Below are 15,066 nucleotides of genomic sequence, written 5' to 3'. Positions count from 1 at the left end.
TCCCTATGTGTGGGTTTTCTCCGGGTACTCCAGTTTTATTCCCACAGAACAAAGACACGCATGTCAGGTTGACTGGAGCCTCTAAATTGTCCCTGGTGAGACAGTTTGTGTCCCTGTGATTGACTGGAGACCTGTCCATGGTGTCTGCAGCCTTTCACCAGATTACAGCTGAAGAAATGAATGGATAAAATGGTCGCCACTTACACGTTTTATGATTTCATAGCCCTCTGATATCTGAAAAAGTCATTAATAGTCATTAATAACTAGTTGTTTTTAGGCTGAGTTCATCTGGTGGTTCGTACAAGGTTTCATTGTTTCTGGAATATAAACATTCAGCCCAGCTGCACTGGAGTCAGCTAACCCGCTGTTCCTGAGTTTCCTGGGCAGGCATGAACACACCCTCCAATGTACACACACTCACACACTGATTCACACAGATGCGAGGGAAGGTCAGTGGAGCTATTTTTGGAAGGAGCAGCTAATCGCTCCACCACAGCCCGCCTATAAAGCCTGGATACACCCTCCCATCCACTCACACTCTCCTGCTCAGACCCGACATCAGCCTGGTAATCTCAGAGCTTCTACAACTCAAGCATCGAAGGTGAGCACGATTCTTCTTCTGATTTCATTTTATGAGCAATTTTTACCACAGAAAAATACACCTATGGTGAATATGCAACTGTTTTAACATAATCCTAACTCTTTAATTGCAGCATGAAAAGCAGAAGATTGTTGTCTCTGCCTCTTTTGCCCACCATCACTGAGACACTCGAGGACATGCCTGTCCACCCCTCGCCCCTCCAGCCCACTCAGACCTCCTACTCTCTGGAGGACTACATGACCAGCATTCAGGCACTCGCCTGCCCTGTTGAGGCTCCGAGCTACGGCCCCGTCAGACTCCAGAGGTCCCCCAGACTGCGACAGCTCTCAAAGACTCAAATGAAGCTCTCAGGCTCGGTCTCAGTTGCCCGTGTGTCTCCACTCATGACACGGACTTCCAGAAGCTCCAGCAGCTCGGAGGAGTTTTCCCTCCTGATGAGCAGGGAACGAGACTGCAGGGGAAAAGATCCCCTAGACTGGCTCTTTGGACAGATCAGGACTTAAGAGGAGACACTGCTGTGGGAATTCTTGGGTACTTATGTGGATTAAGGGAATAATGTTGGACCGACCTCAGGAGGAACTCTGGAGAACAGCGGAGATCTACAGTATTTATTTCTATGCACAAAGGACTCAGGTTTACATGTTTAAGTTGTCTGTTGTTTTGTTAATGTTTAAGAGTTTATAATATAATAAAATAATATTACAAAACCGTTTTACTGAAGTTTCTTAAATAAAAAGTCATTTTTTATGGCTCCAGATTTTTGTTGATATAATTAAAAAACATAATATTGACTAAATATTTAGAAAATAGCAGATATTTTTACAAGTAATAATAACTAAATGATATAGTTAACTGCTGCTTATGATGATGATGGGAAAATTATTTCTGTTGATCAAAAATGGAAAAAAAGAGATTTTGTTTGCAGAGTTGTGGTTTCATTGTCCTGGTATTTACGCGTCCGTCCGTCCGTCCGTGCACGCACGCACGCACGTTTTTGGTGTGTGGGAGGACACCATTGGACAGGTCATGCAAACACCATAAAGGAAATTCACCACTAGTAGCTGTCTTTGTTTTTAGTGATCAGAAGAGGAGAGATCAAACTCTGTGTGTTATATTTTATTGGTTTAAGTGGACAACATGCAGCATTATGAAGCATTTAATCTGTTATTTAATCTGCTTAAAGAAGCAACAGCCAGTCTAACTAAGCCACTGTGTTGTTCATGTCTCAAATCAGAAAATGGTGTCTTTGTTTTTAGTATTTGAAGACCAACACAAAAGTAACTGGTGGAAAAATAAGATCTAATCAGCAAAATTTTACTTCTTCTATAAGAAAAAACAAATGCACCCTTACTGTGCATGTACTGCTGTTTGCTTGCTAGTGCTGTATTATTATGACCTTAAAGTGTTATAATAGTTTTAGTAAAGGTAAATATATTGCTGTTCAACAAGCAGATAATTAGGGCTGGGCGATATGGCCTAAAATCAATATCATGATATAATGAGGTTTTCACCTCGATAACGATAAATAAACGATAACTACAGGTATGTGCAGAAACAAAAGTCTCATGTATTATGTTGAGTCACATTTTATGTGACTCAAGGTGGTACAGCCTCTTAAAGGGACATAAACATTGCCAACCTACACACATCTTTTCATTTTTTTAAATCATCAAATGTATTGACATGGGAACAATTACCTCGATAAGAGTCAGAAATTTCGATAACGATAAATTTTCGATTTATTGCCCAGTCCTACAGGTAACCCATTTAATAGAACACATTTACTTTCCGTAACTTATCAAAGCATTCAGTAAACTTTACTTAAAGGTGTGGTTTACAAGTTTATTCAATACATTTGCAGTGTTCTCAATGCTTAATGACTCAATAATAAAAAGCTATAGATGTTCCTGTTCTGAGATGCAGAACTTTGCTGGTGCAGAGGTGGGTTGAAAACAACAGGATTGCTCATCATTATTAATGATATGCTGTAATAAAAATGAACTTGTCATCTGTTGTATAATTGCTTTATACAAGTTATTGATCACTACTGTTTGTCAATCACACTTATCATGCAAGGGTAATCATGGTAGAGCCGAACATAATGTGATCATGAGGATGTAATCAAGGTAATCCTGGTGGAGGTGTGCAGCTTTGCACGCACATCAGGGAATGTATAAGGAGCAGAGCAGAGCTCAGAGCTGTTAGAGCTGCTTGTTGGATTCTACCTGACGAGGTTCATGGATTACATGTGTTCAGTTCTTCACCTATCATGGATTACGTTTTCTAACTGGGGTGTTCAGCTCTCCACCCATAAGCAACGGTAAGAGAAATGTTTCGTTCATGATTGATAACTTGTATGAATGCCGGTTGAATAAAGCCTTGTTGTTCATCTGATATTCAAGTTGTGTTTCATTGTTTCTGGCGTCGACTTGACAACGATCCTGATTAAATAAATATAAAGTGTAAAAAGAGACTTTGAGTCTTTTAAGGTAATTAAAATAAAATAAAACATTTTATTTTAGAACATTTTTGGCGTCACGAACAGGATCAGTCAAGCTATTCCAGCAACAATGAAGTGTTTTTGGAGAAGCAAAAAGGAGCCGAGTGCTTCTGGGGAGGGAACGCCGATTCCCGTGCCGATTCCCGGCTGGGAAACGGAGGAGTTCCGAACCATTGGTGATATGTTAAGGCAGCGCAGTGGACGCCCTGGGCCGTGGGGAGAGTTAAATGGAGTGGTCAGCCCCGCCGTGGTGCTGGACCGTTTGACGCGGATAGAAGTTAAAGAAAAAGCGCCGCTGGCAGGAGTGAGAGATATGATGTGGCTTTTTGCAGAAGCATGGAAAAAACAGGAGTTAGAATTGAGCAGTTGTAGAGAGCGAGCGGCGCAGGAGAAAATCCATGCTGAAGAAGTTGGAAAATCATGCTCAGAGTTTGAGCAGAGAGTGTGTGTGATGGGGAAAGAGCTAAAGCATGCTCAGAATGTTTTGGATAAAACGCTGACTTTTGTGTCTCGAGCGCAAAGGAAGGAAAAGAAGCGACCTCGTAGAACAGGTCCTGCTCAGATCCGGGCATTTGTAAAGAATGTTGGTGAAGATTGGGACCCTGAGAAATGGAACGGGGATCTTTGGGGGGATGATGAGGAGGAGGAGTGGGCGATTAAACCTGACCCACCACCTCAGCCCTTGTATCCATCATTACAGGGGATAAAGATGTCAGAACAAAGACCTATTACTAGGCGTCGGCGAGAACAGCAAATTATTCCACCAATACTGGTAGATATGGTGGATGATCAGGGACGGCCGGAACTCGATGAGGCGGGTAATATAAGAAGGATGTTACAACAGCAGCCACAACCCGCCCCTAGGCTGCTAACAACGCTAGAGGATTATTCACAAGATGAGTTAAATCACATGAATGGGAAGCTGAAACAGCGCCCAGGCGAACCAACTGACTCCTGGCTTAATCGCCTTATGGAGGATGGCGCGTGTGATATAGCCATAGATGCCGGTGATGCCATGAGATTTTCAGGATTAAGTACTGATGCACAGATAAATGCTGAATACCGGGCTACAGTCCGGGCATTGCCAGCTGATGAAGATTTCAATGTGGGGGATGCATATGCTCTGGCATGTCATGTAATCTATCCTACCACGGCGGACTGGTCTGAGATTAAAGGGCAATGGCAGACAGTGAGAGATGCCATTCAGCGGCTCACCAGACTCACTATTAGAGAGCAAGTGGCTCGAAACGGGGGAGCTGGAGTGGTGGACTGTAACATCTCTAAGGCAACTAGAGATCACCTCATCAGACATGCCCCACCACATTATAAACCCATGGTGACCAGCTTGTTGTTTGGCGCGGCAGACCAGACTTTTGCCGCGATAAAAGATCGTCTTGGCGAACTCACCACGCTGGGTGATTGGTCTGAGACGAGGAGAGAGGGAGCTAGAACTGAAAATAAACCCAGGATTGATCCACATTCAAGGGGTCGTAAAGGGGGGGCAATGGGCCCCTCTAGAACAGATCTGTGGAGGGCACTGCGACAAGCGGGAGTGCCGTTTGAGGAGATTGATGGATTGCCCACTAATGCATTGATGGAGAAATGCAGCCAAATGGGACTGAAGGTCCATTGTCAGTTCAGACATTGTCCTGAAAAGGACGACAGGATGTCTGTGTCAGAATTGGTTGGAATGTTGCAGAATGTGATCAGGGAGGTGGCGTCGAAGCCTGCTGAACCTTCCGCCCCTCCCAAGGAATCTTCAGAGGAGGAGAGTTCAGATGAGTGTTATCAGGTGGCGGCAGTGAAGCGTAGAAAGGAAAAACAGCACCGAAGGGAACATGATGATGAATAGGATGAAGGTCAAGCTCGGGTTGTTGCCAGTGCCTCAGGATGGTCAATAAATGATATCAGACCACATGTGGAATTACAGATTTATTGGAAAAAATCAGTACAGACAGTAATGGCATTGGTTGACACTGGGGCGGAGGCCTCGGTAATTCATGGCAATCCTGATAAAATAAAGGGAAACATTGTACCTTTGACTGGACTTGGGGGGCAGATGTTAGTAGGAAAGGGAGTAACTTTGCCCTTAAAAATAGGAAATCAACCTATTAGAAATTACAGTGTAGTAGTGGCTCCTGCAAAGGAATGGATTATTGGAATGGATATATTGGCCGGAATGACTCTTCATCTGAAACATGGTCGATTTTGTTTTGGTATAAACAGAATCCACACCATTTTGGTAGGCAAGGTCAAAATGACACCTTTTCCCATTCCTGAAGCAACACAGGTGGTATCACAAAAACAATACCGGTTGCCTGGGGGTCAGAAAGAAATTACGGACACTATTAAAGAATATCTGGAGGCAGGAGTTTTGAAAACATGCACCACACGGTGGAATAATCCCTTATGGCCAGTGAAGAAATCAGATGGTTCATGGAGAATGACTGTGGATTATAGAGCGCTGAATAAACATACTCCTCCTTTAACGTCTGCGGTTCCGGATGTTATCACGATTGTGGAAAGGGTGCAGCATCACTCTGGTACATGGTATGCGGTGATAGATTTGGCCAATGCTTTCTTTACCATACCTATCCCTGAGGACAAGATGGAACAGTTTGCCTTTACATGGGAAGGAAGACAGTACACCTTCACCAGATTACCACAAGGGTATTTGCATTCACCCACAATCTGTCATAGGATAGTGGCTGAAAATCTGTCGACTTTAAAGATCCCATCAGGCATATTGCTATCACACTACATTGATGACATCATGATTCAGGGAAACACTAAAGAAGAGGTTGAGCAATTGCTCCCACTTCTGATAACACATATGAAGAATCATGGATGGGAGATAAATCCAGAGAAAGTGCAGGGATCTGCACAGTCAGTGAAGTTCTTGGGAATTATCTGGAATAGAGGGGAAAGAGAAATAACAACTAAAGCTAAAGAGAAAATAGCACGGTTCCCAATACCACAGAATAAGACAGATGCTCAGCGGTATATTGGGTTGTTTGGGTTCTGGAGACACCACATACCTCATTTAGGACAGATCTTGCAGCCTCTGTACAGATGCACTCGGAAGAAGGAGCAGTTTGAATGGGGGCCTGATCAACAACAGTCATTTGAACTAGCTAAAGAGGCCATCCAACAAGCTGTTTCTTTGGGGAAGATGTTGTCAGGACCAGTGGAGTTACAGGTTTCTGCAGTAAATGATTATGCTAACTGGAGTTTGTGGCAAAAACAAGATAGGTGCAGAAAACCTTTGGGTTTTTGGTCTAGGAAATTGCCTGATGCAGGACAGAGATATACTCCATTTGAAAAACAGTTGTTGGCATGTTATTGGGCTTTGTTGGAAACAGAAGCCCAAACTGTGGGGCATGAAGTAATGATGAGAACACATATACCCATTCTAACTTGGGTCATGAGCAATCCTACAACTCACCGCATAGGGGTAGCTCAAGAGGCTAGCATCATAAAATGGAAGTGGTATGTTTCTGAGAGAATGAAACCAGGAGAAAAAGGAGTATCAATGCTCCACGAGCAAGTGGCAGACGTTCCAGAAATGGATGAAGTGCCTTTTGAGGTAAAACCAATCCAGGATTCTCCTGTGAAACTGGGGGTAAGATGGAGCGAACTCACCCCAGAGCAGCAGGAGCGAGCCTGGTTCACTGATGGTTCCTGTCAATATGTGGCAGGAACCAGGAAATGGAAGGCTGGGGCATTTAACCCTGGTACACAACAAGTTATGGAACTCACAGGGACAGGAAAGAGTAGTCAATGGGCGGAGTTGAAAGCAGTACACATGGTAATAATGGCGGCTGGGGTGCAGGGAGTAAGTATTTATACTGACTCCTGGTCAGTAGCCCAAGGAATGTTAACTTGGATGCCAACTTGGCATGCTACACAATGGAAGATACATTCAAAAGAGGTTTGGGGAGCTGACCTATGGAAGGACATTTGGGAGAAATGCCAAAATATTCCTGTGTCAGTATTACATGTGGATGCTCATACTAATAACAATGATCCTGAATCCCTGCATAATCAGACTGTAGATAAGATAGTGAAAATTCAGGCTGTAAGACAATCAAGTCCTGGATTAGCCAAATGGGCTCACGTTACTGCTGGACATTGGGGTGTGCAGGGAACATTGAAATGGGCGAGGGACAGAGGAATAGATCTCATCATTGATGATATTAAAACTGCCATAGAAGATTGTGAACCTTGTCAACATCAGAAAAAGAGAATCCCTCGACATATACAGGGACAGATACATCGAGGTAAACAAGCGGGACAGTGTTGGCAGATTGATTTCATTGGACCATTGCCAAAAAGTAAAAACTGTAAGTATGCATGCACAGCCGTGGATACGGTGTCAGGGGTACTGGTGGTGCATCCGTGTCATAACGCCAATCAGGAGGCTACATTGAAATGTCTGTCATTAATAGAGACCTATTATGGACTACCTTTGCAGGTTCAGACTGATAATGGTACCCATTTCACTGGAAATAAGATCAAAGAATGGGCAGAGAACAACGCGGTAGAATGGATCTATCATGTAGCATATCACCCGAAAGCTAGTGGACTCATTGAGAGAATGAATGGGTTACTGAAAGAGAAACTAAGGAAACTATGGGTTACTAATTCTTTGGACAAATGGAGAGAAAATCTGACTAGGGCAGTACATCAGTTAAATAACAGACCCGTGGGGGATGGAGTTACTCCACTGATGCTAATGGTTGCCAGGGCAGGAAGGGAAACAACTTCTACTGACCCTCCTATACGAATGTGGAAACTAACTTCTGAGGCAGAACTCCCTGTTAGAGCAACTGCGGGCTCTGTGGGATTAGATCTTAAAATCTTGGAAAGCATCACTTTAGTAACCAATAAAGTGACAGTGGTAAAAACAGGATTGGGAATTCAATGTCCACCAGGAACTTATGCTCATGTGTGTCCAAGAAGTGGTTTAGCTTTGAGGGGTCTAACCATTTTAGCTGGGGTAATAGACTCAGACTATCAAGGGGAAATAGGTGTGGTGTGTCAGCATACAGGTAAAGAACCGTTGGTACTGGAAAAAGGAGACAAGATAGCTCAGTTAGTAATCAAACGGTGTGTAATGTCCAAAGTTGAAGAGATTACTAAACCTACCACTATCACTCAGAGGGGTGAAACTGGGTTTGGATCATCAGACTTTACTGCGGGGGCAAAAGTGTGGGTGGAGCAGCTCAATGGTCCTCCCAGAGCTGGAGAGATTATTGCACAGGGAAAAGATGCTGTGGTAAGTGTATTGTTCCCCGGAGAGGAAAAATGGATTAATATTCCGATAAACAAATGTTACAGGAGAGAAAATTAATGCTTGTCATTCTATCTGCAGTTTTGTATGTATCCCATAGGCGGGTGTCTGAGTGACGGTGGTTGACTGGGTCCCCTTCCCCTACAAAAGGATTGAACCCTTGTCGAGGCGATGGATGGGCTCCGCGGACCTGGTGGTGTCGGATGTTTGGTCATCGTCCTCCATGTCCTCGCTGTCATCGCACTGAGGGCACATTTCTGTTGGGGGCTCACGGAAGGACAAGTGTTGGAAGAAGGGGTCATGGGCCATCTGGAATTGGTTAGCAGTATGTCCAACCGCACTCAAGGCACATTCACATGCAGAGCAAATGACGCTTGCTACTTGGGAAACCTAACATCTACCGGTAAGATGTACCGGTGCAGAGGATGTCTTAAAATCCGAGGAAGGGTGATCAGCCCGGGGGTGTTGGTTCAAGGATCAACAGTAACCTTTAATTCTGCAGCGCGCATCTGTGCATACCATCAGGGGAATGGTACTTGCATACAAAATGGCACAAATTGGAGTATGAAGGTTGATCGCGATTTCCGGATCAGGAATGGAACTGTAATCACAGGAGGATACGCCTATTTGTACATATTCTGGGTGCTGCCCGACACAGCTAGAGCTACGCAGACAGCTGTAGCTCCCCTGGTTCAACAAATGGGACAAATAAGGGTAGCCGAATATGTGCGATGGACTGTGAAATTCCCTCCTATTCCGCCTTGTAACAGGAGGAGGCGAGCATGGTATGACACCGTGCTAGGAGGAACTGGAACTTTGTATGGTCTGGCTAACACAGCAGACAATGAGGTGACACGAACTATGCTGTCCAACACTGGAGAATACACCGCACAAGCTGTCACCAAGACTGCAAGATGGATGCCTTCGACTGTATCTAGTCAGTTAGAAGGAAGTGATGTGTGGAAAAGTGTATTTAAATGGAATCTAAAGCTTTGGAATGAAACTTATGATGCATTGCATAATTTGTCACACATAGGTAATTGGACAGTCTGTTCCTTGCAGACTATTCATGCTGAGACACAGAGAAATAGGTTTCAAATACAGGTAATGAGTAATAACTATCATGCATGGCGAACATTATGGAACATCAGTAGTTCATTATGGCTACAGCTACATGCAGAAATGACGATTTGTAATAAATCTATGTGTACTGGATACTGGGATCAGTATAATATGACATCAGTAATGACTGTGTGTAGATATCAGATACTGCCGGTGATAACCACTAAAGGGTTTTGGTATCTCCATGTTAGTGGAGAGTGGTGGGATGTTAAAACAAATCGAACATATGAAGTAAAACACTGTGATGAGACTGATAAGGGTTTAGCCTGCCCATTGGTAAAAGGACATAGCAATCCATGTTTCACTGATTCAAGGGTCGTACTCTGTGATTGGACGGTCACACCCCCAGAGGAACAGTTTTGGCAGGTGGGTCCTAACACCTTATGCGTGGCTACAATGACCAATTCCCCACAGGTACCTTCAGTTCCCTTTTCAGGTTGTCTCAAGGGTATACATATGTGGGAATGGAATAACGTGACCTATTGGTTGAGTAATTACACTGTATCTAGTCGGCTGACTAAGATACAATGGGAGGTTTTACACTCCCCTTGGACACTCTCACTGGAACGATTCAAATGCGCATTGGATGGTTCCACTGAAGTGGCAAAATTGATTGACTCTCATAGGTCCAACCTTTCCAGGCTCATGGTGTCTACTCTTGTGGCACAAGGGGAAATAAAACATGTTGCTACATTGATTGAACAGGCTTCCGCTCATCATTGGTGGGATATATTTACAGGCATGTCGAGTACCGCTAATAAAGTGCTAATTCCACCTATGATTGCAGCATTAATTATAATCAGCATTCTAACATTGTGTAATCTTATTATTTGTTGGTATGTTATTCGATTAAGAAGAGAAATAAATTGGGTAATAATGCAAAGACTACGATGAAAATTAAAGTGGAACTACAAGGTATGTTATAAATGACGTTGGTTTTGATGGGGAAATGGTGATGGATCCATGATGTTACATAAATTAGATGAAAAGTTCAAGAGTGGAATGTAATAAAAATGAACTTGTCATCTGTTGTATAATTGCTTTATACAAGTTATTGATCACTACTGTTTGTCAATCACACTTATCATGCAAGGGTAATCATGGTAGAGCCGAACATAATGTGATCATGAGGATGTAATCAAGGTAATCCTGGTGGAGGTGTGCAGCTTTGCACGCACATCAGGGAATGTATAAGGAGCAGAGCAGAGCTCAGAGCTGTTAGAGCTGCTTGTTGGATTCTACCTGACGAGGTTCATGGATTACATGTGTTCAGTTCTTCACCTATCATGGATTACGTTTTCTAACTGGGGTGTTCAGCTCTCCACCCATAAGCAACGGTAAGAGAAATGTTTCGTTCATGATTGATAACTTGTATGAATGCCGGTTGAATAAAGCCTTGTTGTTCATCTGATATTCAAGTTGTGTTTCATTGTTTCTGGCGTCGACTTGACAACGATCCTGATTAAATAAATATAAAGTGTAAAAAGAGACTTTGAGTCTTTTAAGGTAATTAAAATAAAATAAAACATTTTATTTTAGAACATATGCAAACACCTCGCTTCTGATTGGCTAATAGACTGAGTTCAGTCATGTTGCAAAGTCACTATCACCAACACACTCTCCGTTCTCTCACCTCGCTGCAAAAACAAACAAACAAACAAACAAACAAAAAAGGCCTTCCTGTGGGCAGGCAAGAGCCAAGATGGGCTAGGCCATGAATGTAAATTCACAGTGTGACATCACAGTGTGTGGATTTTCAAATCCTAGCATTTCACCATCTATTTTCTACCAGAAGCTAACACAGGAGATAGGTGTAGGAGACTATTTTCATGTTCAGCTTGCATGAAAAACTCAGAGTGACCAATTATAATCAGAAATAATAATTAAATAATGTTTTTTTCAGTCAACCAATCTTTAAACTAAACTAAAAAATAATACAAAGTAATTTAATAAATAATTTCATCAAAACATTTATTATCTAACATTATTTACCTCTCCTGTTAATTCCCTTGCATCATATTATAATCCTTATTGCTTCTAATAATAAATTAATTTTCTTGGTGTAATGATAGTATATAAATCTAACACATAAAATACAATAGAAAAACAAGAAATAAAATGATAAAAGACATTTATATCTATGTTTACATTTAGTGGTTTAATTGTTTTTTATTTTTAATATTTATGGTAAAAATATAAATCCAGTCTTTTTATTAATAATTCAGTTGATTAGTAATAAATTATAAATGACCCACTTGTATTGCATCTTTCTGGATCGGAGGACTCCAAAGTGCTTTACACTACAGTGAATCATTCACACACTGATGGTGATGCGCCATATTGTTGTGACAGCTGCCCTGGGACACACTGAGGCAAGGCTGGCACCACAAGTCCCTCTGACCACCACCAGCAGCAAGGAGGTGAAGTGCCTTGCTAAGGTCACTACAAGTGTATGATGGGTCTGATTTACTTATGTGAATAGTTTTTATTCCTCTTCTTATTTTCATTAGATAAAAATTATATGGTAGCTTAAAGAGATCTCATGATAAAATGCTAAACATAATAAAATAAATCAACCAGTCCCAGTACTCCACTGTCTAGCTGTAGATAACCAACCCAGGCATACCAGACTGATCCACTAGGGGGCATCACACATTGTATAAAGTATATTCGGGACAAGCCAAAACAAACAAAACCAGTTACGACATGATTGGTCAGAGTATAGAGGTGAATCAGACCAGACTGACCTCGTTTAACAGTCCCACATGATCTTATTAAGGGAAAATAGATCTGTGTTAAAAGGATCTATAATTTAAAACTGAATCAGGGAGGAAATCTGAATAATATTGGGAAATTGATCCAGGCATTCTTCAACTGGAAGAGAAGTTTGGTAACTGAGACAACTTAGCATCTGAACAAGCCTGCCTCCATTAATAGGATTAATTTAGTTAATGCAGATATTACACTGAGAAGTTTTTACGTGTCAGAGTTTCTTATTTCCCAGGAACTGAGGTCCCTTTACCTGATGGTGACTTGCTAAGTCAGTATGACTAATGTTGGCCCGCTGACTCCACCTCCAGCATGTTATTATGATCTAATCTTCTAAACAGCCTTCAAATCCTCTACTGTCAACCAGCCTCTTCTTTTTACACCAAACAAGCATGACCACCATGAGCAATCATGACCCTGGGAAAACTGAGATGATGGCGCAAGACTGTTGGTCTCAAATTTCTATAAGGTGACTGGCTTTGGGTTGCATGAATGAACAAAAATAAAATTATGTCTTTTTTCTCATTTCCATGAAATACCTAATGAGTTACACCACATTCAGCTGGATTTTACTTTGAAATCTTTAAGTTTTGTGAATATTTAGTTTCAGTGACTCAAAAATTATTATTTTAAAGTTATTACCAGTTTTCATAGTATAACAATAACCAACTGTTTACAAAATCCACTTCCTGGCATCTTTCATCACTTTGGAAGGTGCAGCTGCTGCGGCAGAGGAGTTCAACAGATATTTTAAGTACAGATGATTAAACTAGAAAAGGTAATGCACAGAATGTTAATCCTGCTTCTTTTATTATAGCACACATTTAGATGTAGACCACAACGTCTTGCAGAATTGCAACATTTTTCTACAACTGCAAAGCAGCCTTTGTTTTCCTTTTTTTATTTTGATCAGAAAACACAAGTTCCTGAATAAAGACAATTTAAAAAAATCCCATTTTACTGACGATCATCATTCCTCATAACTCCAGCATTTTAATCTTATAGCGTGGAAAGTAATGATGCTATTGTACATTTAGAAAGTGTTATTCTAATACCCAAACCCCAGAGATGCAAGAGGAACAAAACGATATAAACTTAAACTTTGGAGACGTGCTGTTGCCTCTTTATGAGCAACCCCTTGCAGGACCAGGATCAGAACATCCAGAGCAGATCTGCACCTTCAGAAAAAGCAGCATTTACATTTCTAAAAGACTAAGTGTGGACAAGTCTGAACAAATTGCATCAGGTGCATGTTAAGCCTTAAACAAACAGTCTGATGATCACATTTACACCTGAACATCTTGCACACTCACTGTCAGGTAAGGTAAACTGTCCAAAGTCAGAAACTTTAGATTGGCTTTTTCACATAATAGCAAAATATAATAAAACGTTTGTGGAAATAATTCTGCTGCATAAGGACTCACTGGGATATGTCAATACTTCAACTTTCATATCCATCAACCCCTTTCAAAGATTTAAATAATACCATTCTATTACTACTGAATCCTTGAAAGGACAGTTAAAACATTTCAAAATTAGTTTTTTTTGTTGAAAGACAATTAAAAATGAACACTTTACATGTTGAAGATAGCTTCTTGAACAACTTTGGTGTAAAGAAACAGATTTTTTCAAACATGACTGAAGAGTCAACAGGTAGTGGTGGACTCACTAGAACAACTGTGACCTAAAAAATGTACATTTTGATTCAAAATGATGCTATTTTATAAACCTTTGTGCAGTCATAAACTTTATAATAGAGCTTGTGATCACACATGATTACGCATAGCATTCTGGGATGTGCGCGGCCATGTTGTAAGGTTGACGAGTGTAAACACCATCGTCGGCTCACTTGGATCGCAGCACGATTTGACACCATCAAATGAATAATAGATTAATTTAAGCCGCAAGAACGAGACTGAGCACGCTGTTTATAGTAGTAACAAGCAACAAGTAAGGACCCACTCGCCTCCAACAGGGCGGACGTGTCGGTAATGACGTCATGATCACACGCTCTGAACTTGAGACAGTTCTCCACACCTTCATCTCCTCACGCTTAGACTACTGTAACTCTCTTTTCACGTGTCTGAGCAGAACCTCCCTGAACCGTCTACAGGTGGTTCAGAATGCTACAGGTGCTCGGCTTCTGACCAAGTCCTCCAACCATACCCACATCACCCCGCTTCTCCTCCAGCTTCACTGGCTGCCAGTCAACTTCAGGGTTCATTTCGAGATCCTGGTTCTGGTCTATAGGGCCTTACATGGACAAGCACCATCTTACATTGGTGATCTTCTTAGTCCCTACACCCCCAGCAGGTCCCTGAGGTCCAGTGATCAAAGCCTACTGGTTGTGCAGCACACCAGGCTAAAGACCAAAGGTGACAGATCATTTGCTGCTGTGGCCCCCAGACTCTGGAACTCTCTCCCCCTGAGCCTGAGATCAGTGGACTCAGTGGTCTCCTTCAAAAAGCAGCTGAAGACTCACTTGTTCAAGCTGGCTTTTGTATGACCTTCTTCACCACTCTCTCGTTATTCTGCTCTCCCCACCTACTCCACCTTCCTCAGGATCCACTGATTTCCCTCTTTCCTATTCACTCTCTCTCTTTCTTAACATTTTTTAATCACAATTGTCTATTTTTTGCTCATTTTAAATATATTTTAACCATTTTCTAAATTCTTTATATTTTTAAATTTTTTTATTTTTGTGAAGCGCCTCGTGATTTTTATCTTGAGAGGCGCTTTAGAAATGATATATTCTTCTTCTTCTTCTTCTTCTTCTTCTTC

The 15,066-nt window shown here is 41.8% G+C and overlaps 2 protein-coding genes across 5 annotated transcripts in view; one reads left to right on the top strand and one right to left on the bottom strand.

Annotated features, from left to right (window-relative positions):
- rassf4a (Ras association domain family member 4a) overlaps positions 1-15,066 on the bottom strand; it is a 44,791-nt gene that overhangs the window by 14,606 nt on the left and 15,119 nt on the right. The gene's annotated exons all lie outside the window — the stretch shown is intronic.
- Positions 469-1,308, top strand: LOC139062094 (protein DEPP-like). Its single transcript, XM_070542441.1, has 2 exons — positions 469-601; positions 714-1,308. Exon 2 carries the CDS (start codon positions 715-717, stop codon positions 1,102-1,104), a length of 390 nt encoding a protein of 129 aa, XP_070398542.1. The 5' UTR covers positions 469-601; position 714; the 3' UTR covers positions 1,105-1,308.

The sequence above is a fragment of the Nothobranchius furzeri genome, chromosome 12 (assembly GCF_043380555.1).
Source record: "Nothobranchius furzeri strain GRZ-AD chromosome 12, NfurGRZ-RIMD1, whole genome shotgun sequence".
Classification (NCBI taxonomy): Eukaryota; Metazoa; Chordata; class Actinopteri; order Cyprinodontiformes; family Nothobranchiidae; genus Nothobranchius; species Nothobranchius furzeri.
This window is presented reverse-complemented; position numbering and strand designations above follow the sequence as displayed.